This window comes from Nothobranchius furzeri, chromosome 3 (assembly GCF_043380555.1).
Source record: "Nothobranchius furzeri strain GRZ-AD chromosome 3, NfurGRZ-RIMD1, whole genome shotgun sequence".
NCBI classification, from domain to species: domain Eukaryota; kingdom Metazoa; phylum Chordata; class Actinopteri; order Cyprinodontiformes; family Nothobranchiidae; genus Nothobranchius; species Nothobranchius furzeri.
In genome coordinates, this window is record NC_091743.1 from 71,928,662 (window position 1) to 71,948,893 (window position 20,232).

At 41.3% G+C, this 20,232-nt stretch overlaps 3 protein-coding genes across 4 annotated transcripts; 2 read left to right on the forward strand and 1 right to left on the reverse strand.

Moving 5' to 3' along the window:
* Positions 1-257: 257 nt before the first annotated feature.
* On the reverse strand, positions 258-3,248 carry ora2 (olfactory receptor class A related 2). The gene is given in 2 exon segments (XM_054731871.2): positions 258-1,777; positions 1,780-3,248. Coding segments are annotated over 2 exon segments (963 nt in total). The 5' UTR covers positions 2,108-3,248; the 3' UTR covers positions 258-1,142.
* Positions 3,249-5,440: 2,192 nt separating this feature from the next.
* LOC107385001 (olfactory receptor class A-like protein 1) lies at positions 5,441-6,408 on the forward strand. The gene has a single exon (XM_015958559.3). It carries the CDS (start codon positions 5,441-5,443, stop codon positions 6,380-6,382), a length of 942 nt encoding a protein of 313 aa, XP_015814045.3. The 3' UTR covers positions 6,383-6,408.
* A 799-nt stretch (positions 6,409-7,207) lies between these two features.
* phtf1 (putative homeodomain transcription factor 1) lies at positions 7,208-19,681 on the forward strand. Of its 2 annotated transcripts, XM_070549499.1 has the most exons (18): positions 7,208-7,425; positions 7,576-7,676; positions 9,077-9,133; positions 9,213-9,282; positions 9,514-9,672; positions 9,905-10,085; positions 11,926-12,046; positions 14,204-14,395; positions 14,500-14,730; positions 14,913-15,041; positions 15,693-15,962; positions 16,614-16,745; positions 16,821-16,907; positions 17,052-17,207; positions 17,296-17,391; positions 17,470-17,595; positions 17,674-17,726; positions 19,517-19,642. In XM_070549499.1, the coding sequence occupies exons 2-17, from the start codon at positions 7,647-7,649 to the stop codon at positions 17,689-17,691; spliced, it is 2,055 nt and encodes a 684-aa protein (XP_070405600.1). In that variant the 5' UTR covers positions 7,208-7,425; positions 7,576-7,646; the 3' UTR covers positions 17,692-17,726; positions 19,517-19,642. The 2 variants fall into 2 exon arrangements, with proteins under 2 accessions (XP_070405600.1, XP_070405599.1); XM_070549498.1 differs by lacking the exon at positions 17,674-17,726 and having other exon boundaries at positions 19,517-19,681.
* The last annotated feature ends 551 nt before the right edge of the window (positions 19,682-20,232 follow it).

Sequence of the window (20,232 nt, forward strand, 5' to 3'; positions counted from 1 at the left end):
GTTGATTTCTTTTTCTTTTTTCTTTTTTGTTTTTTTACAAACCTGCCATTTTTTTCCGATAGGAAAATTAAAATCTCTGGGAGCAGAAAAGGGAAACTTTTGCGCCATCGTTCCCGACGACCCCTCACCAGAGGAAACGAGCTGCTCGTCTGAAACCATCCGTGTGTTTTATCCTTCATTCCACCGGAGTCTGTCTAGCGTGCCAATCAGATTTCAGTGGTTTGAAGAGTAAGACACCCGGAATTTGTCGCCTGACAGGAGCTTTGGAAAAACGAATCAAGGTGAAGATTTGCAACTTTAATTTACAAGGGGATGTAGCATTTGTGATAAAACACACATTTTTATTGTTCTTTGACAACTTAAATGTAAGTTCTGCACAAGCACTGAAAGATGATTTCTCCTCCTTTTCCTCCTCCTCCTCACCTGCAGCTTGAAAGCGCTGCACTGATTGCACTTCAGAGACGTTGCAGGATGACAGAGTGCTAGCAGGCCCACTTTATGTCTCTGGGACTGTCAGTCACAGAGGTTGCTATGCCCTCGTCGCGTCTCTCTGCCCTTGAATCTTATAAGTCATCTCAATCACCACGTTCACAGCGAGCTCTTCGAGGCTCATGCCAACATGCTCGTGTCTCCACCATCACAGGCAGGGTTCTCTTGGGTCACTGGTGTGAAATGAACATATTTCATCACTTTGCCACATAGAGAGGCATTTTCCTGTAACGATTTTAAATCAACCAACCTCCCTTGATGAGTACGAGACATTTCCCAGATCTCATTCAAAGCATTTGTCATAATTAAATAAGCAGAAGGAATTCATTTGACATGAAATAAATTAGTGGCTGTTTTTTTTTCTACCCAATTAAGACTGAGGGAACATAGTGAGTCAACAAACAACCAGAGAAAACTCAGCCCTGAATCACTGGGCTGTTGTGACACAATCACTTTTGTCATTTACAGTAACAGATGAACTTTCAAAGCCTGTCTGAATATAATTGTGTTACATGTAAAATGAATACAGAAAAACGAGTGACGACATGAAATGAGTGAACGACCAACACACCACCCAGGCGTGGGAGGGGGTGTTTCAGCTCAGCTTCAGCTTCCCCTGCAGCCCTGTGAGCAACCGGCCACCTCAGCAGGCCTCACACAGCAGACAGACATGAAGTCTTCCCCACAACAGGCCTGGCCTGTCTCACACACCTTAGCGTGCTGTTCACCTTCCTGTTCGACATGATGATGATCAGAGGGCTTAGTGCTGCGTACAGAGAAGCAAAAAACACACGCAGGTCGGAGATCAGAGATGAGGTCATTGTCTGTTTCAAAGTGAGGGTGTACACCCACAGTCCATTATCCACCCCGTACAGGACCACGTACATCGTCACGAGAACCACCACAACTTTGGCAGCCCTTTGCTTGGCCCCTCCACCACCAGCACCACCGCCGCTGCTGCTGCTGAGCCCCTTCATCTGCTGGCTGTGCTTGTAGAGGAGGAGTAGTATCATCAGGCTGGCTAGAGTCATGAGAGCCATGGGCACCGCATCTCTGCTCACCTGCAGAGCCCCGTAGGTCTCTTTGAGCTGCTCTGTAGGAAAGTTTACGTAGCAGAATTGTGCATTGATGGCGCTTCTAGTCAAGTTGGAGCCATTACTGGAACTGACTGAGAACATTATCGCTCCTGCACTGAGGCTGGTGTTGAGGACCCAGAGAAAGAGAAACACAAATACCAAATTTTGGGCAACTAAGGCGCGAACGAAGGCCCAGCGCGATCCAGGAGGGTGATGCTGAGACACTGGTAAGCACTCAGGAGGAAGGTGAGCCAGATGGAGGGGGCTCGAGATGTTCTGTAGATGAAGATTACAGCTTTACAGCCCACGTCTCCAAAGACATTGGTCAGACTGAAGGATGCGATGGTCTCCAGGAGGCAGCGTACGGTCACCACCAGCAGGTTGACACAGGCCAGGTGGAGGACGATGGCGTCTGCTGTGAGGAGCCCTGTGTCCTCATAGATCAGGTGGAGGAATGCAGCAATTACAGCAGTGTTACCTGGAACTCCCACAACTGTGAGCGACAGATAAAGAGTCCCGCGAACACCAACCTCAGATAACATTCTACAGAGAGCAAAGAGGTGCAAAAGGAACGAGAAAACCAGGTCAACACTAAAAGTTTCAAGTTCAGTACAAGTTAAAAATTGCCCGAGAGCAAGCAAATCTGAGATTTGTAAAGAAGAACTCGTCCCTGACACACTCTGACGCCTGCATGAAGGAGCCAACTTGTTGGTGTCCTTATACCTGCAGACAGGTAACAGCTGTTAGGTCCATTTTGCACTGTCCACCGAGTTCTCTTCCCTCTGCCTCCAATTACCTCAGATCAATTCAGATGAGTGATTTGGTCTCTTTATGGGTTTTAGACAGACACAATGTGACACAGGTGACAGAGAGCGTTCAGTCATTTGGTACAGAGTTACCTTACAGGAACAACTCGTTTAATCAGAGAAAAATGTAATCATCTTACTCTTCCTTCTCGTGGAGTCTGATTAAAGAGTCCGCATTTTACCAAATCAGGACAATTCGAGTTTGTTCCATCTATTGAATCAAAAGTTTAAAATGTTCATAAGCTCCTTTATGTCTTTTGTATTTTTCTTTTCTTCAACTGGTTGTGTTAAAGACTGGTTGTGTCAGACACCAGCACCACAGTGACCCCTAGTGGAGACAGTCAACCCACACAGAAGAACATGTCATCAGTGATAAAAACAGATTTAAACCTAAACTGAAAAACATTCCAGAAAACAGATTCACGAGAGTCGGTCACATGATTCAACTGAAGGTCTAAAGGTGAAACAAATCTTTCGGTATAACGTCTCATAAGAGTACGATGTCTCCAGAAATGAAAACTGGTTTTTAATAAGATGTGACACTATGGGTGTGCATAAAAGTAAAATGGTTGCTTATGTAACATGTTCACATTATGGAGAAATTCTGCTTTTGTCTTCAGATTGTCTTGCAGTTAAATCTATAGACCTAGAGACAGATGCTTAAAGCATGCATATATGTGTGTGTGTGGATGTCTGGCATCTATCATCCATTTACCCATTATTATTCTTTATGTCCTTGTTATAATTTGACCGTGTCATCATGCTATTAAGTGCAGAAGAAAATTCTCTGTATGTGCTCAGTGCGACTTGAACAAATGGTGCGCTTCACGTTGTAAAGATGGATTTTTCTACTTGACTTGTTTTAATAATAGACATAAATCACAGTAAGGTGAAGAAAAAATAAGCAAAAGGCATCTTTAGGTTGCCTGGCTCTGTTTTTATTTTTGATGAACTACTTTACCATATTTAGCTTGTGCATTTTAACAGCTGTAGACAAAAAAGATTTTAAAAATGTAATTGAACATAAAGTCAAAGTAGGTCTGTTTTTGTTGCATCAGTTCAATGCAAAATTAACTTAAAAACAAACAAACAGCACCATAAGCAACATTTCTACTGCAGGAAAAATGAAATAAATTCTATTTGGGGGATGTATTTTTCTTTATTCACAGTGTTACAAAGCAAATAAGTCATATTTCACATCAAAATTCATGCTTTTTTTCCCCTACAGGACGTTACTAATATCTCAGAAAACCAAATTTGTATCCATCTAAAAAGAACAATCAGAAAGAAAGAAAATGATCCTTGATATAGTGCCTCACAATAGAAATAACGAGGCGCTTCATAAGAACAAATGATTCAAATTACAAAAAATCTTCAAAAAATGAAAAATTAGAAGAAAAAATACTAATTAAAAAATAGAGAATTGTGATTAAAAACATGCAAGGAAAGGGAAAGAGAAAATGAATAGGAAAGAGGGAAATCAGTGGATCCCGGGAAAGGTGGAATTGGTAGAAAGTGAGTGAATAAGTGAGTTTAGTGGATAAAAACTGGATCAGCCATGGTCATTTTCCTGATAAAATTATATGACAGTGGCAGAAACAAATCCTGTATTGAATAATAAAGTAATTAAATATTAATAAAGTCACACAGCAGCAAATGGCACACGCAGAAATCCCCTGAGATTGAGAGACATGCTTGAACTCGCCGCTTTAATTAGCTCTCTGAACATGTAAACATGTTAAAAACACACAGGAAAAGAGCTCATCTGACTGAAGTATTCCAGCGCGTACTCCCAGGAGAAAATCTGCTCATTTGAAAGAAAAAACAATTATTTATGTAAATTGCGCTGACCTGCAGAACACTTGATACTAAGAGGGGGAATTTTAATGCACTTTTGACTTCTGCATGTGTCCAGACTGAGATTTTTGGCTGAACTGGATAATAACTGTTGTCCCAATGCCCCTAATTAGTCCAACACACATTGTTTTACACCTGCAGCTAATTGTCTTGCACCTCTGCGTCTTTTAACACGCTCCCTGGACGTAAAGGAGGAAAGATTCATACAACCAAGCACCATCTGTGTGTGTGAAAGCTCCATGATTGTACCTTCTGCATCAACAACCACACACTATTTTCTTCAGTTGGCTGACTGATTTTTTTATTTTTTACTCTGCAGGGAAATAGCATTATAACGATTGAAAAACGGATTTTAAAAAATTGAAAAATCTTGTTTATTAAAAGCAAAGAAATGTCATTTCAGTTAAGCATCTGAATTATTCACATGTTCACCAAACGGCAGCTCAGTGCGTGTTAATGATGGTAAACATATTTCCAACAACTAATCTCCAATTTACTCAAATTTGAAGCCGAGACTTCCTGGATGCATCGTTCTGTTTTCAGGCAACAGTTCATGTTATAAAATGTTATAAAAGTATTAATTTGTGGGAATGTGTCCTGTTTAGGTTGAGCACTGGTTTATTTTTTCCTCCATTGAGGAAAATTCAACGGTGCTTGCATTGTGGATAAATAGGATGGACCAGGTGCTTATGTGCAGTGATTCAGCTAAATCTAATGGGATATGTTTTATGTTAAATGCAAGCATGTCTGCAATCCCTAGAAAACACTGAAATGTGTTTAAACGTCTTTGTGGATAAAGTCGGGTTACTGTATATAGAAAAGTTTGGTTTGATTTGTGCACAAATGTTGGATTTTACTCCTCATCATCTGTAAAACAGGAGAAAGTACATGTTCCATAACCTTAATGGTGAGCATTGTGTTGAGATTGCATTTCCTTTGTGGTGCAAATCCACTGAGACTGTGTGAGTTAAAGTGAGTTATTATTTGCTAAACTGGGGGCTGAACGGTGTAATCTTAGCCAACGGTCTTGAGGGGTATTGGGGGTTATAAATGAGGCCCATTTGACGGTAAATTCACTAACAGCTCACTTCAGCTTCAGGTGAGAATCGTATTCCTCCAGGTTTGTGCAGTAATCCAACAGAGACTTTGTAGTTTGGGGATTAGTGGTACCAGATTTACCTGTTTTTGTAAATCTTGGCTCCTGCAGGTGTCATGGATCTGTGTGTGACCATCAAAGGGGTCTCCCTTATCTTGCAAGCTGGTATAGGGATCTTAGGGAACGCTGTTGTGCTTCTGGCCTATGCCAGCATCATTTGCACTGAGCCTAAGCTCCTTCCTGTGGACATGATCCTGTGCCACTTGGCCTTTGCCAACCTGATGCTGTTGCTGACCCGCTGTGTGCCCCAGACCATGACCGCGTTTGGGCTGAGGGACCTTCTGAATGACCCTGGCTGTAAAGTGGTGATTTATGTTTATCGTATCACCCGGGCTTTGTCGGTCTGCATCACTTGCATGCTCAGTGTGTTTCAAGCAGTGACAATCGCCCCAGCTGGACCCCGACTGTCCAGGTTGAAACCTGCTCTTCCCTCTCTTGTCCTTCCTACTTTTGCAGGACTGTGGTTCCTCAACATGGCCATTTGCATAGCAGCCCCTTTCTTTTCCACAGCTCCACGTAATGGCACCATCCCTGCTTTCACCCTCAACCTCGGCTTCTGTCACGTGGACTTCAGAGACAACCTGTCCTATGTTATCAATGGGGTGGCTGTTTCTGGGAGAGACTTTGCTTTTGTTGCCCTGATGGTGGGCTCCAGCAGCTATGTCCTGCTGCTGCTCCACCGCCATAGCCAACAGGTGAAAGGGATTCGTCGCTCTCAGGGCGGCGGAGCAGAGACCAGAGCTGCCAAAACAGTACTGACCCTGGTGGTTCTCTACACCATCTTCTTTGGAATAGATAACGTGATTTGGATCTACATGCTGACGGTGTCAAAAGTTTCACCACTAGTGGCTGATATGAGGGTGTTCTTCTCATCCTGCTATGCTGCGCTTAGCCCCTACTTCATCATCTCCTCCAACAAGAAGGTCAAGAGAAAGATCGTGTGTGCAGCAGAGCACAGCCAACCGTTAACGGACACTCAGGAGTCTACTGATAAATGACCCTGTCTCTGTTTTGACAGGCTGCTGACTCAAATCTTGAATCCCATCACTTTGAGCACTTCTACAGAAGACTGGTGGTTAGCTCAACAACAGCGCATTCACAATAAGAAAATATAATTTGCAGTTTTTATTTGTACTCTATGCACAAAATAAGTAAAATGCAAAGACAAAAATGTTATATGTGTATTTGTGTCATTTTCTGGGCATCATGCTTGAGGTTTTGATAACAAAAAACTATTTGAGCATAGCTGCAGGCACAATATTGTTTCTTCTTGGTCTTCTGACCTACTTTTAATAGCCCTGTAAGAAGTTTATATTATAAAAGACATTTTCCTATAAAATGTTAATAGATTATATAGATCGTCTTCATATTCAATTATTTCAAATAAGTAAGTTTAAAAAAACTGAATTGTTTCATACATTTATGTGAGAGATTTAAAATAACAAATGCACAAAAGCGCTGACGTTTGACAGTCTGGCGTTTGTCTGTGCTTGATGTTGCTACGCTCTGATTGGCTCCGATTTCGTTTCCTAACTGTTTGCTAGATTTCTCCGCAGTTTGTCTGATCAGGCATCACATCAAGCTTGTCTGTGGGAGATTTACCTCTAAACATTTATTTTTCTAACACACAAATCTCTTTAAAATGAAAAAAATCAAATGTTTGTTGTGCATTAACATTACTTTGAGTCTGTTGTGAGATTTTAAACCTGTATGCGAAGCTTCGAATTTCTCCTGGAAGACGAAACTGGGGGTAAATTAATCTCCACGAAGAACTCGGTAAACCCGGAAAAGGGGAAGCGGAAGAAAAGCCAAAAGTACAGAACAGTTGATAAATAAAAAGCTAAATGCACACGAAGTGAACGATATTTACATTTACGACTCGTTCCCAGTCTTAAACCTTCGTAGAAGGGGTTAAACGTAGAAAGGTGATTGAAGATGCAGCAACGACTGAACTGAAGATGAAAATGTGGTTTTAGGTTAAGGAGATGGCTTCTGGAGGGGTTTTCTCTGTGGTTTTGTGCCAAAACTAACGTAAGACTTGGTAAGTTGACCATTTCATTCATTCCACGTTTATGGTTTTATTATTTTTTAATACGTAAGCTTGTTTTTCCCAGAGAAACGTTTTCTTAGATATTGTGTTGTTTGGATGCTTCAATGCGTTTGTTTACCTGGAACTTGGATATCTGCCCAGCCCTGTTCCCAGTGTTCCCAGTCCTGTAAAATGCCCTGAACCGAGTGGACTGGCTCCTGTAGCTGAGGACAATGGCCAGAATAGCCTGGTATCAAGAGAAGGTAAGTTTATTATGCCAACACTAACTTGTTAAAAAGCACATTTATTGGCATTTATTATTTTTTTAAACTTTGTTTTTTTTTTCCTGTATACGTTTTGTGCGTGTAAATGTAACTTTTAGTTGAATTAATTAAATTTTGAATGTGTTAATAATAATAATAATAGTAATAAAAATAATATTATCAGGCCAAAAACTGAAGCAGCATGAGCAAACTCAACATGAGTAGTTTTAGTTGACTTTTTTATATATATATTTAAAATTGTTGTTTTTTAAATCAACAAAACCAGATGGTTGCTGAATGAAAACAAGCCTAATCTAGTTTAAAATGAAAATAAATACATTTACATTGTCAGATCATCGTGTTTGTTTTTGGGAAGGAGTTTGTTTCTTTATACGCTCAGAAGTTCCCCTGAGTGAGTGAGAGAGTGAGCTACCTTGAATTCATATATATATATATATATCATTCATTCCACGTTTATGGTTTTATTATTTTTTAATACGTAAGCTTGTTTTTGCCAGAGAAACGTTTTCTTGGATATTGTGTTGTGTTTGGATGCTTCAATGCGTTTGTTTACCTGGAACTTGGATATCTGCCCAGCCCTGTTCCCAGTGTTCCCCGTCCTGTAAATATATATATAATCTAAAATAAAAACATGAAACAGACCATGTGCCCCAGGTCACCTGTGGCTCATCATCATCATCATCATCATCGGTGTGTGAATGGATGAATGAGTAAAGTACTTTGAAGTCGTCTGAGCCAGAAAGATGCTTTACAAGTTCTGGTCATTTATCATATCATTATTATTATTATATTGTTTTTTTTTTTCCTAGTGAACACGACTCATGATATCTTCGTTTTTATACACAGAGACGTGCCACTTATTTATTGATTTTATTTATTTGTTTAAAAATAATGATTGGTTTTTGAAAAAAACATTTTTTAATGATTGTTTCTGATTATAATCGATCACCTAGGCTGAACATAAAAATAGTCTATGTCTAAATATCAGGAAATCAGTCTCTATAACCTGCCGTCTGAAGCTCAGCTGTGATGTGGGCCACAAACAGTTCTGAGAATGGGTGCACTGGTGTATTGATTCCCCCCGAGAACAACTTAAAAGACATTTATTCCTACTATAGACCACTGCAGATGTATTGATTAAATAAAAACTATTCATAATTATTTAAACTATATAGCATTTCATGAAGAGGCATTTTGTGCCTTTTGTGTAGTTACTGTATTGGTATTTGCATTTTTTCTTACTGCAGTAGGAGCTTTATTCCATCTATTCATTATTTCTACCTGTCTGATAAAAAAAATACCTGTTAGGAATGATTGAAACTCTAAATATGGTGTCATTAAACAAACATTTCCTGTTTTTTCTTGCTGTTTTTTCATAGATTGGTACCTACGATCAGCAAGTCTGGGAGAAATCCCTGGAGAAGGCAGACCTAGTTGTAAGTTATGATATTTAATCAAAATAATATATGTTTGTCTTGCCAAACCCTGCTGGTTACAGCTATTTGTTGTCTTTAGGGTTTAGAGAGCAAGCCAAAGAAAACATATCGCATGAAGCCAGACCTCATTGATGTGGATTTAGTGAGAGGTGAGTGGAATGGACCAGAAGTGTTAATAAAACCCTTCATTAACGTTGTCTATCCTGTCTGTGATGTGCTTTTGTCTCATGTGGATTTAGTGAGAGGTGAGTGGAATGGACCAGAAGTGTTAATAAAACCCTTCATTAACGTTGTCTATCCTGTCTGTGATGTGCTTTTGTCTCATGTTTTGGGTTTATGCACGTTCTGCTCAGCTTTAACACGAAATCTTTATTTCTTAGGGTCAACGTTCAGCAAAGCCAAGCCAGAAAGTCCCTGGACAGCTCTGACTCGAAAAGGCCTGGTCAGAGTTCTCCTGTATCCGTTCTTCTTCCAGTGGTGGATTCAGGTCACGTCCAAGTCCATCTCCACATGCATCCTTGTGCTCTACTTCCTGCAAGGTGAGCTCACCGTTTTTTTGCTTAAATGATGAGAAGAGCTTCAGATTTGTCTGAATACATCTGAGTCTGAAATCACTTTATCATTGCATACATTCATGTGCTGTAAGAAACTTGTTCCACCTCACACCTGAGACACACAGAAGAGGCTTCATTAGTACACATGAATTCAGCTGTAATGTCTCCCCTAAGAGATCATTTTGTTTGCTGTTGCCAAATGTTTTGTTCTCCCCAGTGGCGGCGGCAGTGCTGTACCTGGAGGTCCCTCGGGCGAGTGCCAGCGAGCTGTTTCAGCCCATGTGTCTCATGCTGCTGCTGGGCACCGTGCACTGCCAGATTGTTTCGACCGAGTCCAGCCGGTGGCCCTCAGGCAGTCCAGCTGCTAGCAGTAGCGCCAGCCCTGCACGCAGGAGGAGGTGGGACAATTTTTTGTTTGTTTGCTTCTGTTTAATCTGAACAGATTCTCGCCTGCTGACTCAGACATAAACTAAGCACAAACACCTCGAGATGTTTCTTTTTCTGCTGTGCAGTGAACCCTGTCAGATTATGTCCCAACTGTAATTTTAGACCAACTTTTTTGCCACAAAGTGAATTATTTACTTGCTCTTTTAGAAAAAATGCAACATTAAGTACCCAGCTGATATTAGAAAATGTATCTAGAACTCCAAAACTACATTTGGACTTCTAGAGAAGTCGTTGAAGAATGATTGGTTAATTATTATAAGCAGGGTTTGGCATGGTTTTTCCATCTCTAGTTGCATTCTACATAAAACTGGATGTTAATGTTTATCATTAAAGATGCTGGAAACATTTTACACCTTAAACATGGTATCACTGTTATTAATTAATAAGTCTGTAACACCATATAAATGGTTAATTAGTGTTTATTATGCAGGGTGAGAAAGAGAGAAAACCAGACTAGTCTGATCATGATCCATTACCGGCTCTCAGTCGTGGGGCGGGATCTGCTGTCCCCACAAGCGACTGGATAACAAACAACGTGACGTACTCACAGCTACAGACGTCAGTCAACAAGGCAGTCCACCATACTTCGTCAAAGAAGATGTAAATGCATCCTTTTTCTAAATAAACTTAAGTACCTCTATCTGCTCTTGGCCCAAAGAAAAGCCCAAGTCTAAATGGCCCAAAGCTGAAGCCAAAGCGAGTTCAAACGTGCAGTCGCATCTTTGTTTTGTCAGTAACATCACACCTACCGAGTGGCCCACCAAACAAATCAAGCACTATGATTGGACCCCTATAGATGTCAGTCAAAAGGGCAGTCCGCCATTACATCATGGAAGAACTACATAAAACTAGTGATGCACCGATATGAAATTTTACGGACAATACCGATATCAATATCACTGTTATGGCCGATATTTGCCGATACCGAAATACTAATCAATAATACTTCTAAAACCAGCAGATTTTGTATAGAATGAAAATTATTTAAGCTAAATTTACTTTAATATGTACACACACCACACACATTTACGTTTCTGAGATCACATGACTGAACAAATACACATCACCCCCTCACCCTCTGAAACAGATAAGCAAATGGAAACAAGATGGAAAAAATATTGGTTGTTAATATCGGGCCAGGTTTACTTATCAGACCGATACCGATATGCTAAAAAATGACTAACATCGGCCGATACCGATATTAATGCCGATATATTGGCATGCCTACATAAAACATAAAGACAAAAAACATCACATCGTTTTTCGCGCCGTGATTGATCAGCCACAATCCTGGCAGGGCTTGGGGAGCATTTCTAGATCAACATGCAAAGCTAAGTAATTTTGCTTTGGCAAATGATGGTCTAGCCAACAAATCTGACCAGCATGTAGCAAAACAGTGAGCCAGCTCTTTTCTCTCTTATTCACCCTTTATTAATTAATAATGAACATGTGATAATTATTTGTTACAGATTAATTTGGAACATATCTATTGATAAGCCATTTATAGGGGGGCCTTATAGAAAGTGGTGCCTTGAATATCAAATCCAAATGTTCATATGTTTTTAGTTGATTATATTTACAAATCTGTGAACATCCGGTTGAACTTTAATGTTTGGAGTAGAGATCGAGCCACAATTACTTAAGAAAAACACAACAGACATTTGTACAAACGGACTGCTTTTGGGTTTTGTTGGTTTTTTCTTGACGGTTTGGAATCACAGTCATAGGGAAATATCTGTCCATCTATCCTTTCTGCCCCTTGGAGCCTAATTTTTATTCTGTCTTTCTCAGGCTGCGGAATGGCAGAGGGTTAAAAAAATCTGAAGAAAAGAATGACAGCAGGAGCACCGAGCTGCCGGAGCCCTGGCAGTTTGAAGAAAGCCAGCGATTATACAGAAGCAAGGAGAGGAGGGTACGGCCTCTCATCTCTGTCAGTCTTTGGAGTCAACAAACGTGTGTCATTGAACTGTGGTGGATGGAGGTGTAAATGCCTCATTCTCTGCAGCAGAAGCAATTTTCAGAGTGTCTATAAAATATATTTCATGCCATGTGTCTTCAGGAAGGAGCTTTTAGTTGTTTGTTTCCTCAGTGTCCACTCATCAATGATGCTGCTGCAGCCAGAATGCACACGGACAATCTATTAATGAGCAAGCATTAAATCTTCCCACCATGTTGTTGTTGTGGTCACAACATCACAGTGACATGGTCATTTATGTGTTCGTGCGTTTTGGGGCTCTCCAGTAATCTGATTGCAGCTTTGTGTCTGAATTAGGCTGCAGTTCATTTTCTAGTCTTTTTGTTCTTATATTCATTTCCTGTTAAAGCTGCAACAAGAAATGTTGTTTTTAGCCATTCAAGCTAGCTACTTCTTAAAAATACACATCCCAAAGATCCAATCCCTTTTCTTCAGGCTTCTCCACCTTGCAATGCGTTTCCCCAAGGGTTTAGTTTCAAGTGTTGTTGTTGGCACCTTGTCTGCCATAATTCCCAACATAATGCACTTATAAAAGTATAACAGTTTTGTATGCTAGCTAATATAAGGCGTGTTTCCATTGCTGGAACTACAAAGTCATTTCTGGGAGGGGAAATTTTTCCAGGGAGGTATGATGGCAGGTCCTCTAAGCTGTTGTGTCTCCATACAAATTCAGCCCTTTTAGGACTTTGCACAGACACCAGCATATTGTGACTGCTTCAGCAGTGAGTGACACCACTGATCAGCTCCAAAAGGTGTCCACAGTAACAATAAAAGTTTTATTTGTTGTGCTTAATGGCAATTTAATCCAGTCGGAAAACCGGAGAGCTGCTGTTTGATGAAAAATGTGGCATTCAATGACCAGAAGAAGTGCAGTTTTTTACAGCACTCTTCCCTGTGAATTATGCTTTGGGGAGAATTCTGCTTCTTTTTGTTGTTGGGAGTTTAGTAGCAGTGGTTTTAAAGCAGTGCGATCTTTGTTTATTTGCTTTTGCTTCCATTCTGCTTCACAAGCAACTATTTTAATTTTATTAATGCCGGTTGTTTTGGGCGACTCTACTGATGTAATTTCCTACTGAGTTAAACAAAGGTTCCACTCAGCTTCTCCAGCAGTTCATTCTGAGTACCTGCTCATGCTTAATTTCCTGAAAATGGCTCGTTTGGTCCCCCCGGTGAAGTGGAGACATGCGCATACCAGGAAATCCCAATAAATTTACCCTGAAGTTCCGATAGTAGAAACACACCTTTAGTGTGGTGTTTTTATGGTGAAAAAATAGTTATTTGCTTTACTAATTTATTCGTATAGAGCACATTCACTGAGAAACTGTTTTTAAAATTTATTGTGAACGAGATCAACATCAACGTTGCAGAGCGAATGAAGACAGTGGAAGAGGCGCATAGCTGTTACCCAGTCAGTGGCGAGATGTACAAATATCATGAATAATAATCGTCCTGCCATCTTCTGCTCCCCACTTTTGCAGCGATCTTCTACTTCCTGAAACAGAAACACGAGAGCAAAAACTACTCACAAGGCATTGACTTATACTAGAGACTACAGAAAATTTATATTGCCAAGGCAGCAAACTGACTGATGGCTCTGCCAGCTTACAAAGGCCAGGCTGCATTCACAGACAACAGGTCCATCACTTAAACATTTCCCAACAAGGACAGAACCTGGCTCTTAACAAAACAAAACATTTAGTCTGCTGGAGCAGCTAACGCGGCTCTGACTCTGATTCCTGTTCCTCTCACATGCAGGATAGAGCTGCTGTTGGAGGAGCAGCAACTCTACTCCAAGCCTCTCCCAGATATCAAATCTTCTCTATTTAGTGTAGCAGCCAATCAGGGGGGTGGGTGGGTGTGGCCAGCTCCAACTTGTTTTCTTAAAGTGACAAACCATGAACGGGGATTTGTGCAGGGGAAGGGCGCTCCGAGGGCATTTTGAGGAATAAATCAGGATCCAATCATAGTGAATTTCCTGTTCACTCTCATGTGACGTGAATTTCAAGTAATAAGCCAAAAATGCTCCAGAAAAAACATATCTTACCTCATCTTTAAATGCTTATTTAAGAGATGTTTCAAATGTGTGTTTTTCAGAGTAAAAGTCACTGTGGATTCGGAGCATCTGATGAGCTCTCCAGTGATGAAGAAGAAGGTGCGCAATCAGAGTCTGTTGGTCGACCGACACGTCGTCATGATTCGGCGAGGCTGAAGTCCACCTCTGCTCCAGCGTCTCCTGTTAGGAACAGAATCGTGAAGTCTAACCCGAAACCGGCACCAAGGCCTCAGGTACAACCCTGCTGCATCAGCGTAACATTTCATAGTGTGTTTTAACAAACGTCATTAGTGTGCCTGTAATAAATGAACACTGACTAATGTTGTCATGGAGACAGGAAGGGAGTGCAGCATCCATCAAGCTGAAGCCTCATGGAGTGGAGCGCTCTCATCCCGCCTCTGACACTGATGACATGATGTGGGAGGAGCTTCTCCAGGGTTCCTCTGATTCCGCCTCCACAGGAAGCAGTGATAGTGAAGGGAATGGGAGGTACAGCACTGGAATGAACCTCCCCAAAAACAGTGCTCAGAGCAGCGATGACGAAAGTCTGCAACAAGGAATCAGCAATGTAATTTTAATTCAGTCTTCATGTATTCTTCTCTTACTGGTTCAGTTTTAGTTGATGCATCTGGTATATATGTGAAAAATGTGAAACGCTACAATTTATTCTACAAATAATGGAAAATATGTGTTTTTCAGTGAATTCCACACCATTCCCACTCATTCCTAACTCCTGTATTTCATTCTTAGAGCCATCTGACTTGGCTGCAGGCGTGTCATCCGTCCAAGGACCGTGTTAGTGCTATAATATGGGAGAACGGAGAGTGCAAGAAGGCTGACATGTCAGTGCTGGAGATCAGCGGCATCATTCTCACACGGGTACGCATTCTCATCCTCCTGGATAGATTGTGAAGTTTCTGGATCAGAATTAACAGATTAATTCTACGTGTTGCAGAAACACACCTTTTGCATCCTTTTGTGCTATAATGTGGGTCTCTTCGTCCTCTATAAACACTCCAAACGAGAAAAATAGCAGACAAACGTTTGGCTGCCAGTGTTTCATTTCAGGAACAATATGCTTAAAATAAGCAATTTTAATACTTCGAAATTAGACATGAACCACATCTCACATGCAAGAGAGAGCTGCTGCTGGAGGAGCAGCTGCTCTACTCCGAGCCTCTCCCAGATTCCAGAGCTTTGTTGCATATAGTAGCCAATCGGGGAATGGGTGGGTGTGGCCAGCTCCAGCTTGTTTTCTTAAAGTGACAGAGCCCTGAAATGGCTCATTCCGGAAAGGGTTGAAAATAAAAAAAATACTAATAAAAACTGCTAAAACATTTTTGTATCGACCATAGACTACTATAATTTAAATAAAATGTCATAATATGTCCCCTTTAACACAGATATATGTGCACTCTGCCCACTATATGTCCTCTTTAAGTGCTGATTTGAAAAAAATACATCAGGATTATCAAAAACAATTTAGAAAAACCATCATGAGTTCTGTCCTAAATGCGTTTCCTGTTTCAGGTAAAGTTAGCGGAGCAGGGTGTGGGTTACCTTGTTCTCAGCAGCCTCATGACGACCACCTTGGCGCTGCTTCCGTTTGCCTTTCGCCTGGCTCAGCGCTTGGACATGTCCAGCCTCAGCTGTCTCTCCCTAAAACAGTTGGCGGAGCTTGCGGTGGGACCATACGATGCCCGAGCTTACGCCTTTTTCTTCATTACTGCGGTTCAGAGAGTCCTCCTCACAGGCCTGTTCTTCTTCCTGTTGTGTGTGGCTGAACGGACCTACAAACAGGTGAGCAGTAGGGTCTTGTTAGTCACCACAAATTAACCTTCATTTTCAAAGCCATGAACGGGCTGGTTCCAGCTTATCTGGCAGATCTGGTCGATCTTTAAGGGCCAAAACGGACAGTGAGGTCAGCTAATCTGTTGCGTTGTGTTCCCTCTATGGGATAAACCAAGAGAGGAGTGTGCTCTTGTGTTTGCTGGAACGCTCTTCCCCTCTCTGCGACTGGCCCCGTCCCTCTCTCGTTCACTCAAAGCCCGCTTTTATGATCTGGCATTTCCCCACCCATGAACTTTTATTGTTGCTATGTGTTTTATTACTATATTTTACGCTTTTTTATGTGCTTTTCTTGTTGATTATGCATTTATTGCTATGTGTGCTGTGTTTTAATCTGTGCAGCACTTCGGTCAGCTGCCGTGCTGTTTTTAAATGTGCTTATAAATAAATTTGGTACGGTACCACCAGTAAAGCAAACAAACCAAACCTTTCCTTTCAAGCTGATAACTTATCAGATGTTTTAAATTGTTTTAACATTAATTAGTCAGATACTAGAGACTGTAATTGTTCTGAGTTTTGTGCTGTTTTAACACCTCCTTCTATCCCCTATTACTGCTAAAGTACTTGGGTTTTCTGACAGCTTATGTCCTTGTTTCCCCACAGAGGCTTTCATTCGCCAAGTACTTCAGCCATCTCACATCAGCACGCAAGGCCAAGAAATCTGAAGTCCCCCACTTCAGGCTGAAGAAAGTCCAAAACATAAAGATGTGGTTGTCACTTCGCTCTTTCCTGCGGGTATGTCATCTCCAGGAGCTTCACTACTACTGGGTCGTTTTTCTAAGAGGATGTTGTTTTGTTTGGTCGTTATAGAGACGAGGCCCACAGCGCTCCGTGGACGTCATCGTCTCAACAATCTTTCTGTTGGCACTTTCCGTCTCATTCATCATTTGTGCTCAGGTCGGTCAAGCAGTTTTAACGAACAGATTTTCAGGCAACAAAATGAAATAACGCACTGATTTAGGGTAAATGGCAGGGCTCAGATGGTTCAGATACAGAGAAACCTCTTTGTCTCGACACATAACCGTCTCTGCTTCCCTTCAGCTTCTGCACAGTCACACGACGTTCCTGGAGTCTTTGATAAATTGGGAGCTTGTGGTGTGGTGCGCCTCCCTCATTCCCTTTCTGCTGCGGCTCGCGACACTGGGCTCAGAGACCAACTCCAAATTCAGCAACTCCTCAGTGCTCCTCACCGAGCAGGTGAGGCCGCCCGGCTAAAGAACACAGGAGGTGCAGTAACGTTCAGCTGCGTGAGGGTTTTGGTGTGTAAAACTGTCCTTGGTTGCAGATCAATCTGTATCTGAAGATGGAGAAAAAGCCTTATAAGAAAGAGCAGCTCAACATAGTGAACAATGTGTTAAAACTGGCTACAAAGCTAATGAAGGTAAGCATGAATTTGTAGTTTTATTTAAAATCCCCTAATAAGAGAAGGTCCTGCTTACCTCCGCCTTACCGTCTCCAGGAGCTGGACACTCCTTTCAGACTGTTGGGTCTGACCATGAACCCTTTAATCTACAACATCACAAAGGTTGTGATTCTGTCTGCTGTCTCTGCTGTGGTCAGTGATCTGCTTGGCTTCAACATCAGAGTGAGTTTTGGTCGTTGAAAAATACATCTCATTGTGTTTCACTGGTGCAAAAAGACGAGGTTCACGCATTTCTTCTAGATGCGGATGTCTTTTTAGAGGAAGAACAAGTTGATGAAATCCGACTTTTCAGGGTAATGAACCATAACAGCTAAAAGCAAGCAACAATGTCTCAGAATAGAACACCTTCACTCTGATCTAAACACTGTTGAACATCAGTGGAAGGAGCTGAAACGTCTGGAGAAGGGACCCTTCAGCAGGTGCAGAAGTCTCATTATGAGGTTGTGAATAGTAAAGATACTGAGTCCAGATTTGTCTGAGCCTGTTTTATTTAGTCATCTCTTTTATTTTTGTTTAAAGCAGAAATCTGGACTTATTTTCTCTGACTTCATCATCTAGAGGTGGAAAAGCTGTATTACACGTCTAAGCCCCTCTGCCTACTTCCGTGATAACGGCCAGAAGCACCACCTCTCGTTGGTGAATGCACATCTCTAGCCGGCCAACAGAGCTCAAATACATTGTTTTACAAATATTATTCTTATGTTGTATGGTTTAATAATTTATATACTTTTTAAAGGCCTATTTGTCTGTAGAAATCTCACCAACTCTGCTTCAGTCTAGGTACATCCTACTCTATGATTGACATCTGTACTTATGCAGATGTCTAACGCTATTGGCTAAGCAGCACTCAATTAAAGCTTCAAAACAGGCTAGTTTTATTTATTTTTACCATGTCCTGTCTGGCTGTGAAGCAAACAGAATTAATGACTGAATGCCGGTGACAAGCCTTACAGATTTACTCTCAGGTGGAGCATCAAAGCTAGTTTTTAAACACAAACACCGTCCTGGAACTCTCACCCCTCTCGTCAGACTATGTCCTCCTAGTATCGGAGCCCACATTTCCAGAGTAAACGAGACAGTGCTAAACACCAGTCGCTGTTTTCTAGGTCCAAACACCGTGATTTCATACAGTGTTTTCCCTTTTGGGACTTCGGTAGTTTTTCCTAAAGTTGTAGTGGTAGCGGCCGGCTATTTCTCCTTCTCTGAGTTTATTGAGCGTAGAACCTCCAGCGGAGTTCTGTTGTAAAATACCCACGTGTGTAATGAGTGGAGGACCCAGGGAAGTGCAGCAGTCTGGTGAGAACGACAACAGGGTGGTCCAGTAGTTGGTTTCAGACTGAGCCATGTTATTGGCTGAGGTTTTAATGAGAGAAATATGAGAGAACCACTTCATTCTTTTTTTAATCTCCACAAAACATGTATACCTAGCTATTCTACGTTAGAACATTGTTAAGAGGCATGAAAAATTGTTTTAACAAACTTGCTTTGCAGAATTACTTTTGTAGCTATAAATGTGCATAGGGCTCTATGGGACAGGCAGGCTTATTGTGTACTTTCTATCACAGAACAGGGTCAATCTTGTGTTTTACGGATTTCTGAAAGGGGACAAACTCTGGTTGCTGCTTTAAAACTGTTATCTCGGTGACCATTACTGTTGTTTTTATTTGACACCAGGGTGCCCAGTCCTAGCACGTTTTAGTTGCTGATTAATATCAGGTGTGCTGGAGAAAAGAAACATTAAACAGGTTGGTTAGCGGTCCTCCAGCCCCAGGATTGGGCACCCCTGCTTTAAAGGAAGGGGACCACCACTTTTATCCACATCAGTAGGTTACTTTTGATTTGAACTGAAAGAACCTCCAAATGCTTCCTCCTACAAATAATCAAAATAAATTTAAAGTTGTATGACGCTCGTTTTGTTTTTATTGTTGCTTTATTTGAGATCTTTTTTTTTTTAAAAACATGTTAGCCTGAGCTGTGCCAAACCTAACCAGTATCAAAACCAAATCTCTACTACTATTTTTCTAACTTTTATTGCATTCAAATGGTTTCTATAATGTAAATGTAACTCTTTCTTCATTTCCAGCTGTGGAAAATCAAGCCCTAATGTGAAGAAGCCACTAAATCCACCATCTGTTGCAGACACCTCCTCAAACACAAAACTACTGATGGTGCATTGTGCTGACGGAGCCTTTATGGGTCATTCAGAAGCCAGAGATGCTCTGACAATCACTCACGCACCATTACTGGCTGCTCCGCCGACGTGGCATTGAAGTTTCCATCAACTTTATCAACTCACACAGTGCCTAACCTCTGACCCTTGAATGTTTCTTTATGGTTTCATTAAAGCTGACAACAGAGGTCCATTCAAGCCTCTGTAGCATCCAGATTTAATTAATCACAGCTGTGTAGACTCAGCCTGACATGCACACATGCTGAACTTGGTTTTTTAGTGTTTTTTTAATCAATGTTTTATTTTTAGGATAATTGTGTGTGTGTGTGTGTGTGTGTGTGTGTGTGTGTGTGTGTGTGTGTGTGTGTGTGTGTGTGCGTGCGTGCGTGCGTGCGTGCGTGCGTGCGTGTGTGTGTGTGTGTGTGTGTGTGTGTGTGTGTGTGTGTGTGTGTGTGTGTGTGTGTGTGTGTGTGTGTGCAAAGTCAAAATCTGAAAATGGGCAGGCAGTTGTATTAAATCCTATTTCAAAGCTCTCTGAGGCAGTTGTATTTTAACTTGATTCTTGTGACTTAATTTATTTGTGTTTCTACTTTGTGATCGGATTTCATTGCGCTGTACCTTTTTTATAT